At 41.5% G+C, this 14,842-nt stretch overlaps 1 protein-coding gene across 1 annotated transcript; it reads left to right on the top strand.

Annotated features, from left to right (window-relative positions):
- The first annotated feature begins 232 nt into the window (after positions 1 to 232).
- On the top strand, positions 233 to 14,507 carry pih1d1 (PIH1 domain containing 1). Its single transcript, XM_032587856.1, has 11 exons — positions 233 to 457; positions 5,898 to 5,994; positions 7,012 to 7,069; positions 8,600 to 8,788; positions 10,272 to 10,333; positions 10,410 to 10,491; positions 10,573 to 10,669; positions 11,360 to 11,386; positions 11,473 to 11,551; positions 14,093 to 14,236; positions 14,392 to 14,507. Exons 2-11 carry the CDS (start codon positions 5,917 to 5,919, stop codon positions 14,431 to 14,433), a joined length of 858 nt encoding a protein of 285 aa, XP_032443747.1. The 5' UTR covers positions 233 to 457; positions 5,898 to 5,916; the 3' UTR covers positions 14,434 to 14,507.
- Positions 14,508 to 14,842: the final 335 nt, after the last annotated feature.

The following is a 14,842-nucleotide window of genomic DNA, read 5'->3' as shown; positions in this document are numbered from 1 at the left end:
CCAGCAGGACAAAAACTCTAAACAAACAGTAGTCAAGAGTTTAATGGCATCTTGTACGTCAAAGTAAATTATATGTGTGAGAATATATGTGTGAGAAATGATCAAGTCAAACTCCACACCAAGGGTTTGAATATTTTAACTCGCTCTATACTGAGAGAAAAAGATAAGCTTCTCTCTTTTTCTTCTTCCATGAAGCCGCGGAGAAAAAAATGGGGAGAGTGACTACAACTGCTGTTTTAAAAAAATTAACAGAGCGGTGGTGTTATATTGGAGGTGTTAAGTGTTTGGGCTCCCGCTGTTCCTTCTGAGTGAGTTTCACCGCGAACTTGCGGTTTCATTGCGCTTCTGGGCATGTTTTGGGTGCTTTTATTCTGAAATGCTCGCAGCGGAAAATGCTGTTGCTACGAGGAAGATAACACGGCGTGCCTTCTGCTGCTTCACCGGACGATTTGAAACAGTAAGCACAGGTTTATTTAAGCATGTCAAGACGTGTTAACATATGTTAAAAAAAAACAAAGGATACACTGTAGAAAGTTGAACAGCTACCAAAGACAACCGGAAGTTGTTCGGCTCGTGGGCTAACAAGCTCAAGCTAGGCTAATTTGCAACTGTCTGTCTTTTTCATTACGTTACAACAGTTTTGCACATGTAAACTTGATACGTGATTGTTAGTAATAATAATAATAATAATAATAATAATAAACACTTGTCGTTTGTGAAGAGTCTGTAATGCATCTTCGTGGTTACATCAAATATTACCTTTTAATATAAAAGCATAATGGGCATTAATAAGCTAATGTCTGTGTTTGGTGTATCTATTCCTCTATTATTCCTTTCACAGAAAAAAAACTTTTTAAAGCCGTAGTATGCTGTTTGCGCATGCTCCTATGAATTATACCGTTCAAATAAAAACTTAACGTCAAATAACTCTTATTGTAAAATATTTATTAAGCTTCCACTGACGACAGTCTTAACAACTATCGCTGGACGGATTTATCTGAGGAATTCATTGTGTTTTCACTTTGGCTGCATGTTGTTATGGATCTCATGGGGAGAATACTGTCAAAGCTGCTGGAGCGAAATAATGAGAACCAGGAGAATCAGAGGAAATAAGAGCAGACTGAGAGATGGTCCTGCACATCTGCTCTGCATAGAGAGCAGAGAGGGATGGAGGCAGGCTGAGGGAAAGTTGCGACACCATTGAAGTTGATATTTTTGGGTGTGTATCCGAGTGTGTGCACGCATACTGAGTACACACAACCTCCGACCTCTCAGTCACCTAGGCTGCAATGAGGAGACTGTGAATCTGCCGCTGTGCCCTATAAGAACAGTAATACTTTGAGCAAGAATCTTGCCTTTCATCCGCACCTCCTCCTTACATGACTTTCTTTTTCTGCTCCACACCTCCACCCTTCATCTTTATGTCTTCCCCCATATCCTCCCCTCCATCTCAGAACATCGGGTGTCAGCTTGTCAGAAGCTGGTCTTCACCACAAATCTGAGCCAGGCTGTTTGGAAGCAATTCTTGTCTCGTATAAATGTATAAATTAGCACTTTGCATGTTTTCCCTGCCACATTAAGGTTTGCAGTAAGTGTCTCAGAGTTTTGCTAGCAGACTAAAACTTCTTTATTCAACACAGCAGTACAATTTGTTTTCACACCAGAGAGGTGAACACAAATTCAACTCTGGTTTGAGGAAATGAACAACGTCTGGCAACGTCATATTTATGTCTGGAGACGATGGCTTTTTGAACTGCCAGAAGAGATTAGACAGAAAAAAAACCCGCTGAGCTGTTTGTGTATGACTTTGTGTAACTCGAGTACATGTGTCACACTAATAGTTGCCTGAAAATAACCTAAATTTTTGTGGAATTTAATCGCCGATGCGTCGTCTTGTATGTTTTCAAGTATTGCGCACGGTTGACAAATGACAGAAATAATCATGAGAACAGTTTCTGATTTATCCCGAAATGTGAGAAAATGTATCTGTGCCTAATTGTACTTGAGCTCTAGGGAGTTTGGGAATTTCATTAAAAAAAAACTCACAACAAAACAACAAATTCACTTGGTTGCAAAATGTCAGCCAGTGACTAAGCTGTTTTTTTTGGCTTCGAGTAAACAAACTTTACTTTCTGTTTCACAGCCCAGTGTTGGTCTGAAAGGCAGGCATGAACTCTTAATGGCATGAAAACCCAGAGTAAGAACAGTCTGGTTTCACACCGTCACAGGATCTAATTGATCTGATGTGAAACAGAGAAGTGTCAGCCGTTCTTACTGTTGCTTAATCTCATTAGTGAGACGCCATCTTTGAGAATTATGGCAGTTTTGACGGCATCATTTTTGTAAAACCTTGGTATACCTTGACCTTAACTCTTTTTAATGCGTGCTAGCGTCCATTATGCTGAAGATTTTTATGTGAAAGAAGAATTTAGTCTTGATACCAGTTTACTAGGCAATTTTAAAAGCTTCATCTTTCAAGGTGGTCTGTTTTCTTCCACACATGTTTTCATTCCTGTATGTGGAACGAGAGCTTTGTGCTTCAGGCAGAGGAGGCTTTTTAAAGAGTTTTTAAACCACCGCTTGTGATTTTCGTTTTATTCTACCCATAACTTCCTCCAGACATGAAACTTTGACGTCTATTTCAGATCAGTTGTGTGTTTGAACGTTTGATGAAATCACGTGTAGGCCTGTCACGATAACAAATTTTGCTGAGCAATTAATTGTCTCAAAAATTATTGCGATAAACGATAATATTGTTTGAAGACCTTTTTACACTGAAAATGACGTAATAATGCATGCGATTTCCTGCCAAAGATAGATACACTTTATTTTCAAAAGAACACTAAACACTGGAACTGGTAAACAAAATAAACAAAACAACCAAAAACAAAAATAAAATGGATTCTCAGTCTCCATTAACAAAAAACGCACTTGAATAAAAACTAAACAAAATAAAGCCAAAGTGGAAATAAATTCAACCAAAAGAGTGAAGTCTGTATACTATGTTGCCCTTCAGTAACAATTAGATTTAAATAGAGAAAATGGGCACATCGACTACCTGATGCAATAGTTCACACTACACGTTTTTTTTTGCCCAGATTGTCCCCTTCCAACAATCTTAGAACGCTGAGCGTTGAGCGTTCTAAGATTGTCGCTTGCGATTTCGTAACCGATCATTGTGTAGTGTGTGGTGTGTTACGGTAGATCGTGGTTGCTGCTCCGATCTAAATCAGGGGTTTTCCCCGACTGGGAGCTTAAAGCAGCTTGTTGAATGTGACAAGCAGCCAATCAGAAAGCGCGGATTCCCCTCCGTGCTTGTAGCCATTATTTTGTGCCCATTGTTGGACGCCACACGATCGAACCGTTATACCTAGGATTTCTGTCGACTAATGTGTGGTCTCAGGTTTTGAAAATGGGCCAACAATCAGCCAACAGCTCTAAGATCGTGTCGTGTGAACTGGGCATTTCATTAAGAAAATGAGGAAGGAGGGTCAGTGGAGAGCACCGGAGTTGAGCCTTTTTTCGTTCAGCGTCATCAACAGAAAGAGAAAAAGGCCGGAAGAGACGATAAAGCCAATAATTAAAATGAGGTCGATAGTTTTAATTTATTATACGATTAATTGATTTATCGTTTATCGCGACAGGCCTAATCACGTGTGTCTTCTGTTCATAACATCTTTTGCTTTTTTAGGTTATTTGTGTGGAAGGCATAGATTTAAAAATGTGTGTTTTAAAGTGGAGAAAAAAAGTCTGTAATCATAGAAAGCTGGATGAGCGGATTGCAGCAAGCTCTTGATTCAACGACTTAATTAGAGATTTCAAAACATCCTGTTAGCTGTTTGCTTCAGGGAAACTGTTTATGACTTTTGTTCTTAGCGACCTGAGATGCCTCGGCTTTCACACAGTTTCCCACATTCTTTTAATGAGGTTTGCCAGATTGGATTTGAATGTGCTTCGAACATTTTGGGTCTCTGTACATATTTAGAACTGGACCCTTTAGATCAGACCGCCCAAGATGGCTAGAGTGCAGATGTTCAGATGAGAACAAACGGCTAGTAAGTGTCAGGGAGAACCGAAATGCAAACGGCGACGGGGCATAATGAAGATTTATTTAACACAAGGACTTGACATGACATGACCTATTCACCAAACTGCAGGCTTAAGACCCACAAGAACCCCATACCAGACAAAGGCATGACTCGAACTTAAACACTACGCGAGACAGTAACTGATCAGGAAACACAGGTGACAAACATGAGCTGAATGAACTGGAAGGAAACAACACAAATGTGGGCATTATTGGGAAGTAGAACCTCCTTTGTTTGCTTCTTTTCGTCTCATACTCTGTAACTTGGTCTGGATCAAACGTAAAGGTCAGGATCGTTAAGAGTTCATTGCTTTACGCTGAACCTTTACCCCTGCTTACAAAAAAATCCCAGGAAATTTGATGACCACATGTGAATTTCTGATGATGTTTTTGGAGCCTGAACTCTTAATGTTGCGTTTTTACTGCCGTACAGAACTGTGGGAGTCTGGCTTCTCTTCAGCTCATTACAATCTAATCAGTAATTGTTTACAGTTGGCTCTCTTAAACCCTCAGAAATTTGTCAAATTACTCCAAACTCCCTGTGAATGTGTAAACTGGCAAGTGTTGAAAATATTCTCGGCGTGGCCCCAGATACCTCATAGTTACTGAAAAAAATTCCTGATGTAGAAACCTAAAAGTTTCCTATACAGCTCTGTATTTCTCATACAGTCTCTAAAACTGTGCCTGCACCATCCACATGAATCTGTATCTGTGTCACACCGTGTCCAGAATCTTAAACTAAAGTGATGTTTATGTCTTTAACATCCAAACCGATCCATTGAGCTGTGATCCTGACCCCCCTGAGACATTCACTCCTTCAGCCAGAGGGTGGTGTTACGAGATTGATGTCATTGTGGTCAAAGGTATGTCTTTGCCACAGCTGACTTAATAGTTTGGTCCCCTTGGCATTATGCAGTCGGTCGTAGATTAGACAAAGACGAGATAAAAACATTTGCTGGTGGATGATCAAAGAGGGCCCACATTCAGGTTTACCCTGACAGATTTACTGCAAGACAATAAAACAGAGGAAGAATGGCGAGGAATCTGATTTTGGGACATAAATTTTACTTTCTTTGTTCGAGGGCATCCGGATTATTGGGTCTAATTGTATGCGGCGTTGTGTGTACTTGTACATGTACGCATGCTCAGACCTACATCAGCCTATTTGTCTGTTCGGTACGCCAATACAGCCCAACGGCACGGAAAAAGAGAGGGAGAATTAGAGAGAGTCAGCCAGCAAATGAAAGAGTCAGAGTAAAAAATACAGAAAACATTACAGCTTTTTGAAGTCATTCAAGAAGTGAGTTTAATGAGATTCCCTCCCTTCATCCTGTTGGATGGATGGATGTTATGATAATGATATAGGACACCCAATGTACCAATAAATTAATAAATCCTGAATGCAGACCCAGTTCTCCTACTTTAAAAAAAAATAATTGCATTTTTATTTGGCAAGCAGACTTGAATTGGCATCAACATCTTACAAGTGAGTCTTTGTGTCCTTATGCTAGCATAATCTTAAGCCCAGCATGGATATGATGTTCAGCTCACTTCACTACTGTAATTATATTCTTCAATGCTGAGTAAAAAACAAAAAACAAGTTGTCATAATGAATACAGCTTGACAAAGTCTTCAAATATGATGCACCCAGATTTATCTGCCTTAATAGCAGCTGCCTTTAATGTCAAAGAACTCTTACTGTAAAGTGTTTATTAAGCTTCCACATTTATGACAGTCTTAGCTGCTCTAGCTGGATGGGTGTAATATTTATGTGAGGAATTCATCGTGTTTGTATTTTCACTTTGGCAGCGTTGAGCTCAAACTGAGGATGACTGACTCGTCGCTTCTCAACTCCGAGCTGGAGTTACAGCAACAAGAGGAACTCTACCAGCAGCTGCTGTTCCAGGTCATCACCCTCCCCTTATTTTATCACATCTGGTTTGCCGTTAGTATTCACAGTACAAGAATTTTGCAATTGTCATATATTTTGATGTTTCAATGGTAGATCTCAAGGTATTTCATTAGGATTTTATAAGAGAGTAAGTCAAAGTAGAACATATATTGTACAGGCAGCTTCTCTCAGAAAATTAGAATATTGTGGAAAAGTTTCATTTCAGAATCTGAAGCTCATATTTTATTTTATTGATTAATAGAGAGTGAAATAGGTCAAGCTTCATTTGTGGCTTCCAGATAATGAAAAGCCAAAAACCAGCGTCTCAGCAAATGAGAATATTTTGAAAAGACTGCTGACTGGACGGTTATGAACAACCTCCACAAGGAGGGTCGGTGACTAAAGGTCATCGCTAAAGAGGCTGGTTGTTTACACGTTTTCATTGAAGGTTGAGTGGAAGGAAAACCTCTGGTATGAAAAGGTACACCAGCAACACTTTTTCAAACCACAGCCTTATAGAATGTCGAGCAAAATAAATACAGGCTGAGGCAGGTGTCAGTCTGGGAAATCTCAGCGCGCCATTCTGAAATTATATTGAATTTTTTTTCATGAATTTCCTGATCTATACATGCCAATTTATTAATTTACTTCTTTTTTCTGACAAAATCTGAAAATTCAGTCAATTAAATTCTTGTCTTTGGATGCACAAAGATGAAACTTGTCAGACATTTTGACCTTAATAGTGGCTAAATTTATGTACAACTCCAGATTCTGATTTACAAGCACAACATTTGCATACCATGGATGTTTTGCACGCAGGCATTAAGAAGAAATTTGTTGCCGTTTAATTTACAAGGTTACATCGCTTAATTCACAACGAGAACAAAATATAGAATGCAGTTAAATAAAATAGTTTAATGCTCTGAGTCAGCAACGTATTTTGTAGTGCGTGCAACTGGAGAAGGGAGCAAAAGTAAAGAATGCATAACTTGTCCAAACACATGGGTAATAAAATAACTGTTGTTTGTGCAGACGAGGGGAAAGCTTCAGGCAGAAACTCCAGATTCCACACTAATCCGGCCTCAACCAGGTAAGCATTTTGAAACATAATCCAGGTACTTCAAATCATCCAGGCCTGAACAAACAGTAGGATTACGGGATCATGCAAGGTGTGGAACAAAGCAGAGCAAGCAATGCTGAAATCCCTGATCGCTACCGCCAAGAGTGGAGGTGGAAAGGTGGAAATTCTAGAATCGTAATGTTTCATTTAAGAAATTCTGTCCATCATTTAAATCTTGGTTCGTCCAAAAGGACACAAATAATCAAGATTGAAATATCTGAAACAGAAAGAAACTCCTACCTGACGTCTCCAGCTAAAGTCCACACCTCAAACTGATGAAATGCTGCAGTGGAAGTCTAAAGGACAGAAAACAAAGTAGTGTAATTTAGGGCGCATTCACACCAGCCCTGTTCATTCTCAAGAGTTTCATACTCAAACTCTCCTTTGTTTGTTTAGAAAGTCTGGTTCGTTTGCGGAGGAGTGAATTCCGTGACGTTCCCCTCCCATCCACTAGGTGTCTCTCTTTTTAAAAAAAATTCTTTTCAGGAAGCCGGCAGATGGATTGGCCCCCTAATTGAACCATATTTTGAACCATATATCCCAGAGCCATATTTTTGTATAAATAAATAGTTGTTTGTATAGACCCACTCGCCTGTCTCCCGTTTTTGCCATCCCCTTTGAGCCAGGCGTGACAATTTCGTAAACGAACTCCGATGTGGACCAAAAAAGCGAACATTGGTTTGCCTATAAGCCTGGGTTTCTGTTCTGTTAAAGTGAACTCTGATGCGGTGCGAATGCATGACAGCAGACCTCTCCAAAAGCAGGAAGTGGACTACATCATCTACGACTGTATGGATACAACCAAAACAAACTCGCTAACGGAAGGAACGACTCGTGGTCTTTTGCCAAAGACAGAAGGGAAATCCTACGATCGCTAAAATCTGACGCCACAAAATTTTTACTTACATTTTGTGAAGAAGAAAGTTGCTCTCAATTGATTCAAAGGTTTCCCTGTTGTGTCCTTCAGTGGTTCGTGGTGCAGCGCCCCCATGGGCGAGGGGGTGAGCAGGTTTTTTTTTTTTTTAACTGGTTTGACACAGTGCAGTGTGGAAGCGAACCGGGCCAGCTGAAAATGGAACAGATGTGGAAATTATGGTCCACAATCAAACCGAGGTGGGAAAACACCCAGTGTCCCAAACTCTCAACAGAGTTGCTGTTGGAAGTCGATAAACAATAGAAAATTGCTTGTACCTAATTATTCTGGATGGCTGCAGGCCTACAGTTCTTATGTCATTGGGAGGGTTCAGGGTTTTATGACTTTGTATCTTAAATCATGTTAAGCCTTAGTGGGTGTAAAGTGGAATAGATCAGCGTGTCATGTTGTAATGGTAACATTTCACCTAATTAGTCTGGACTGACTCCTCCCACCCCCAGACACGAAACATCTGGAAGACTTTTTTTTTTTTTCATTAATACGAAGCTTGTAGACTTTATGGTTTCCTTTCGCTTTCTCCTCTTTAGTACTTTCTTTTCCACATCTCCTCTCTTTCCTCCACCCAGGTCTGTGTGTGAAGACGTTCTCGGAGCCGAACAAGCAGAAGGTTTTCATAAACATCTGCCAGTCGACTTCCGTCCCGCCCCCGCCTGAGCTCTCCCGAGAGGAGCTTGTGCTGCTGCTCCAGTCGGAGGATCCCAGCGGCTACAGAGTTCCGATGAGCCTGGGCGAGCCGCACGCAGAAACAGACAACAGTAAAAAGCCGAAGCCTACAGATTTCTTAAGATGACGGAAATGTGAAGGTTGTGATGTGACCTGTAATTGGGTCAAAAGGCTTGTTTAGTCAAAATAGTGCTACAGTATTTGACATTCTGAGCTAATCTTTCTCTTTATTTGTTTAGAATAGCGTTTCTCAACAGGGGGCGGTATCGCCCCCCGGGGGGCGTTCAGAGGACAGCAGGGGGTGCTGGCGGAAATTTTTACAAAAGGGGGGCACTGCGATTCCTTTGGGGGGCGTTTGGTACAAGATGAACTTTACACCTCAAATGCACAACAATACCAGTTTAGACTTTGAGCAACTTGCTAAAACTGTGTTGTGTAACATTAAAACATGCTTGGCTGCAACTGTATCGATGGCAGCTCTCCTCCTCTTCAGTATTTGTTAGCTTATTGGCGCAGCTCTGCGCTCCTGCTACTGGTAGCTTCACCGCATCAGTTCAGCGTCACACCGGCTGATGACGTTGCTGTGATTCACTTGTCTGGTGTCTGATTTTCAAATATTTTATGCTTTATTGAGGATTTTTGTACATATGTTTTGCCAGAGCTGTGATCACGTCAAAGCAGGAACTTATATTGAAAAGTGTTTTATTGTCCGTCTGGACGCTGCCCGCTTCCATGGAAGGACAACGAAATATCGCTCTTATAAACATGTAATGACTAAAATCACGACACCCTCTCTGTGTATCCCTCAAAAAAAATGAACCAATGTAAATACAGAATAAAATGAGCACGTTGCACAAAACTCTGAAACAGGAGAACCGGGGCACAGAACGGAGCGACAGACTAGATGTGAATCAGGGCATAAAAACAGAAAATCTGACGCTGAACAGTGAAAAATCAATGAGTGGCAAATCAATACATGATGGGAAACACATGATGATCAGGCGGCGCAGCAGGTGAATAGCATGATGAGCGAAGATTACTGGTGGTGAGCGTCAATACAAACGATAAAATAAATCTAGCAATGGGAAAGAAACGAAAGAGGACATAATAAACCAAGAGAGGATAATACTGATCAAAGAAAACTAAATGGAAATGAATGAAGGACAAAATGCAAGAATAAACTAAGAAACTAAAGTAAATACAGAGGAATAAGGCTGTATGGCAAGACCTTTCAAGCAATAATTAATACAGAGAACTATATGACAAGAACAGACAGATGCCGTTTTCAGATAAAAGGTCAAATAATATTGTTGAAGTGCCATGGGTTTGTTGGGACAACATCTAGCACTAAGAAGAAATTGATCTTACAGACGATAAAAGTAAAGAACACTCAGCTACATGTGAATGAAACCCTGGACTTGCATGAAATCTGAGCAGCTGCATTCCATTATAATTGATCTTACAGACGATAAAAGTAAAGAACACTCAGCTACATGTGAATGAAACCCTGGACTTGCATGAAATCTGAGCAGCTGCATTCCATTATAGCGCCACCTATCTGCTGCTGTCTTTCAGACTCTCAGGGTTGCACAGCCTACGACGTCGTCATCAACCAGGACTTCTTCCAGAAGAGTCAGGTGACTTGTCAGATGGCACGTTTATCATGTTTGGTGCTGTACAGCGTAGTAAAGTGTGTGTGACGGCGTCTCGCAGAAGGATCCTCTGTTCCAGCAGTTTGTTATCTTGGTGTCTGTGGAGGGCCTGGAGAATAAATACAGTCTGGAGCTGAACAGAGGTGAGTCTGCGCCCGCGTGTTTGTCTCTCTGATGATGTCGGACCACGTCGAGACACGGGTTTTGGGGATGTGTTTGTGCAGACTGGAAAGTGCTGAAGAACAGAAAATTCCTGGGCTCTGTCAGTGAGCAGAACATCCGGACGAAGAGCAGGCCGGTGATCCAGGAACTGCAGCCTCAGTACGTCGCTTCGTTTCAACGCTGAACGCTCGCGGTGCCCCGAAAAGTTTTCCTACGACTTTAACTCGTTAGAATCACAACCTTAAACCTCAGTGTATTTTATCGGGATTAAGCGAGAGAGAAACCAACATAAAGCGGATTGTGTCTTATTTATTACAACTAAAACTCTGAAAAGACTGGAGACTTTTGTCATCCAGTTTCTGGTAGAAACACAGAGACATGAGCAAAATAAGCCATCATGCAAATGGAAACTGTTGAGCTTGTTTTAATTTAGCATCTGATTAATTGGTTTATTGCAACAGACTTAGCCTCAGTGTTGCCATTTTTAGCAATTTTGTAAATAAAAATAAATAAATAAAAATCCGTATTGGCCAATATGGGAATGATCATCAGTCAGAAAACTGCAATCGGTTCTCCGTCCTGCTTTTTCTATCGACATATTTCACTTTCCGTTTCTGGATTCCCATGTACTTTTTTTGTCACGTGAAATCTTGTTGAAGTTTTAATGTGACAGCGTTCTAATGCACTGTGCAAGTCTCTGATTTGTCCTCTAGCTGCAGTTCAGTGCTTGTTCTTGGCATGAGGCAACATTAGAAGTAATGGAATTCCATATTAAAACAATGGAAGCTTTAATTTTACACTGAAATGGTGTAAATAATGAATGAAGGTTGAATCTCTGTCTGCCCTCAGGGAAAACGCCCCAGCATGTGTTAAAAGGTGAGACGGCTCTTACTCTCGCTGCCTTTTATGCTACATTAAAGTAGCGTTGGTCACATGGATGTGTGGATCTTCTCTGTGCTCAGACCAGAATGCTCGCTGGTGGTGGAGCCCCCTACTGGACACCCGGAGTACCTCATTGCAGAGATAAAGCTCCCTGGAGTGGTAAGCTGTGCATTTGGTCCTTAGGGACCAAATTAAACAATTAGAAAACAGAGTTTGTGGGAAGTGAAGATGATGAGATATTACCCAAGCAATTATTTCGACTGGGGAACGTTATGAGGCCAGCAGTCCCAAAACACTGTGGGCGGAAGCTTGTTTAGTGTTTAAAATTTATGGCAGGACATTTGGTGGGTGGGAGGGAGATAAACTGCAAATGCTTGCTTGGAGTGAAACAAACACAGCAAATCATCTTTCTTTTTTTCTTCATGTGTTTATTTTCTACCAGATGGACCTGTTAGAATTACACAATTCACAACACGTCGTCTCGAGGTAGTTTTCACAAAAAAAATAAAAAAGGTCAGCAAATCTACAGCAGAGTGCTGATTTAAAGGGACAGTGTTATGGAAAATCATGCTGTAATGTTATTCCCTCATCAAAAACAGACCTGGAGTGTTGCCTTGATTCTTTCATGCATAACTTAAGGTCCTGTGGCAAAACGCCTGGGTGGACCTAGCTCCGCCTTCGAAGTGCAGCTCCTCCTCAGGGCTGCAGTTTCCAAGCTTCTGTCTCACAAGTAGCCCGTGACGCCCCCACTCAGCTCCTTCAGACTAGTTCCACCAGGTTAGCAAACACCTGGTGGACCTGCACGTCTGCTGAGCTCATTACAGGAGCCACTTCTCAGAGCATCGCAGGTGAAAATGTTGTTAAAGGGTTAATAGAGGAGCCGTGTTGTGATGACTTCCTGAAGTTTCAGAAAGAGCAGGAGTTTTTAAAGAGACGGAGGTCCAATTACAAGAAGTTTAATCACAAAGTCAAATTTCTTTCAAGTTATATTTGATACATACAGCGTTTTTAGGATGACTGACGGTAACACAGTTACTTGATTGTGCTATAAAATGACTCTATGTACCTGGAGAATTCATAACACTGCCTCTAAATTCATACCTAGAGTTCATAACAGCCTCACAGCATCTGTAATAAACCTAAGCAATATTTTAAAACCAGTCTGATTGAGTCATTAAATAATGTACCCTAAGTAACTGCCAATGATGTCTTCAGTGTTTTGATGCGTTTTGCTTCTGTTTGATACTTTCTTCAGTCTTGCTGTTATATAAGTGTCTATAAAAAAAATTGACTTGGATAAAGGTTGTTTTATGACGCAGTAAAAAAAATATTGGCTGCCATTTAAAGACTTTTAGTGAAATGTGCTGACTTTCCCCATGCCTAAAATGTCAATCTGTCAAAATAAAGCAAGATTCTCCAGAGCCTGATCCATCCATGCTCTGTTGGTACTGCAGCCAGAATCCGATAGTTAAAGTGTTATTGTTGCTAGTTTCATTACTAAAGAGGAAACAAACATTACACGACATGGCATGCTTGCCTCCCGCTCTACATGCAGTACAACCTGTCGCTGACACTCAGCCAGAGGCGCACGGCTTCACCCCCGAACCAGCTGGACGGTTTGTTGTGTCATGACATTCGACAACCTCGCAAAAGTAACACAATTGAAAGCATCGAGGAGCCGGTTCAGACCAGTTTGTGCATTAAGTCTTAACAGTAGAAGGCGTTTCGGTTGACATAATTATCTACCCTTCTGTACTGACCTGTTTAAATCGTTGCTACAAGTCATTGTTCACAACCTGATTTAAGAGATTTAATTGGAATATTTCTTTGGCACACCACGTTGGCAGCCAGCGCGGCGCTGCCTTGGGCCGGGACGTCTCAGCAGGTGCCGTGGTGTCGTCTCGTTTCACGGAGAGGTTTTTGCTTCATCTTGATCCGACACCTAGCAGTTAGTTTCACCGCAGCATCTGCAGTCGAGCTGGCATATTACATGAAAGGGGTAATGAGGAACAGGGACGGCGTCAACTAATGCAGAGCAGTCGTTGGGTTTTGGCGGCCTTTTGGGTTCTCTGTAGAACAAACAATCTGCATTACTTTGTGTGGGTCAGCCGCACGAAGTCCCAATGAAAATATTCTGGTTTAGGTTCCTGGACCTCCTGAGTGGATCTCACACACAGGAACATGGAGTAGAAACCAGATCCAGAGAGTGTCACCATGTTGCACCGCTCCCAGCCAAAAACAACCAATCAGAGCCAGGGGGAGGGTCTTAGCGCTGTCAGTCAAGCTTGTGTATGCAACCGTTCCATTAAAACATGCTAACTGGTGTCCAGTTAGCATGGAGACCTGTCATTAGGTGCCCATGCTAACTATCCTTAGCATTCGCAACAGGGACTGCTAAATGCAATGTAGCAGACAGCAAGGAGGGTGATTGACAACACTAAGACCCGCCTCTTGGCTCTGATTGGTTGATAGCACTGGGAGAAGGCAGAGAAGCTAAATTTTTTCACAGATTGTCTCATACCATAGTACAGTTTCAACAAATATGTAAACATTTGTTTTAAAATAAAAGTCACATACTGCAGCATTAAAAAAATGCCTTATTTTGTCAAATATTAAAAAGGAAAATGTGTTTTATGCCAAAATACCTTCACACTGTAGAGGGCTGGGTTTGTTTCAAGCGAGTCACCTTGTTCTCTGCAGTCATCTTCTCGCTCTCTGGTTCTGGACGTCGGAGAGGACCGGCTGGTGCTGACGGCGCGACCGTCGCTCTACCACCTCGACATCTTCCACCCGTTCTTGGTTGACCAGCAGAACAGTGTGGCGCAGTACAACAAGAGCACACAGGTACGCAGAACTAACCAGGTGGGAAAGGAGAGCCCTCCCTCCTTGGTTTCCACAACTGCGTCCGCAAAATTTGCTCCTTACGTTCACAACATATGCAGCTTTATCACTTCTGCTTTGCAGTGTGAAAAATTTACGGTTTCTGTTGTTTCTTACAGATTCTCACTGTCACCATGCCGGTGGGCTCATCAGCGCCATGAAGCTGCTGAAGGATCTTATTTATTTTTTCCTACACAAAAAAAATGCTGTGACAATTAAAGTTTGTTTTTTTGTTAAAAGTGAAATCCGTTTCTAATTTTATTAGGACCCGTACTAATTCATTCCGACTCATTGATTGTGTGGATGGTGACGCCTTAAAAACGTTGGCGCAATTAATTGCAGTTTTGTTTGTTTTTGTGTTTCAACACAGACAAAAGTTCAGAGCGGAACCTTTATACTTGTGCGTTTCTGGTACGCCGCTAATCTTAGCGGACAGGTGACATCTGCAGACGGAAATGGTCGACAGAGCCGCTTCTCTTGGACAAACTTTGGCTTCAAAAAATCGATTTGATTGGACGCTGGAAAAAACTGTTGCTGTGTTCAAGTAGTGCTAACAGGCATTAGCCTATC

Source organism: Xiphophorus hellerii, chromosome 16 (genome assembly GCF_003331165.1).
Source record: "Xiphophorus hellerii strain 12219 chromosome 16, Xiphophorus_hellerii-4.1, whole genome shotgun sequence".
Classification (NCBI taxonomy): domain Eukaryota; kingdom Metazoa; phylum Chordata; class Actinopteri; order Cyprinodontiformes; family Poeciliidae; genus Xiphophorus; species Xiphophorus hellerii.
The sequence above is the reverse complement of the archived record's forward strand: the minus strand, read 5'-3'. Positions and strand labels throughout refer to the sequence as shown.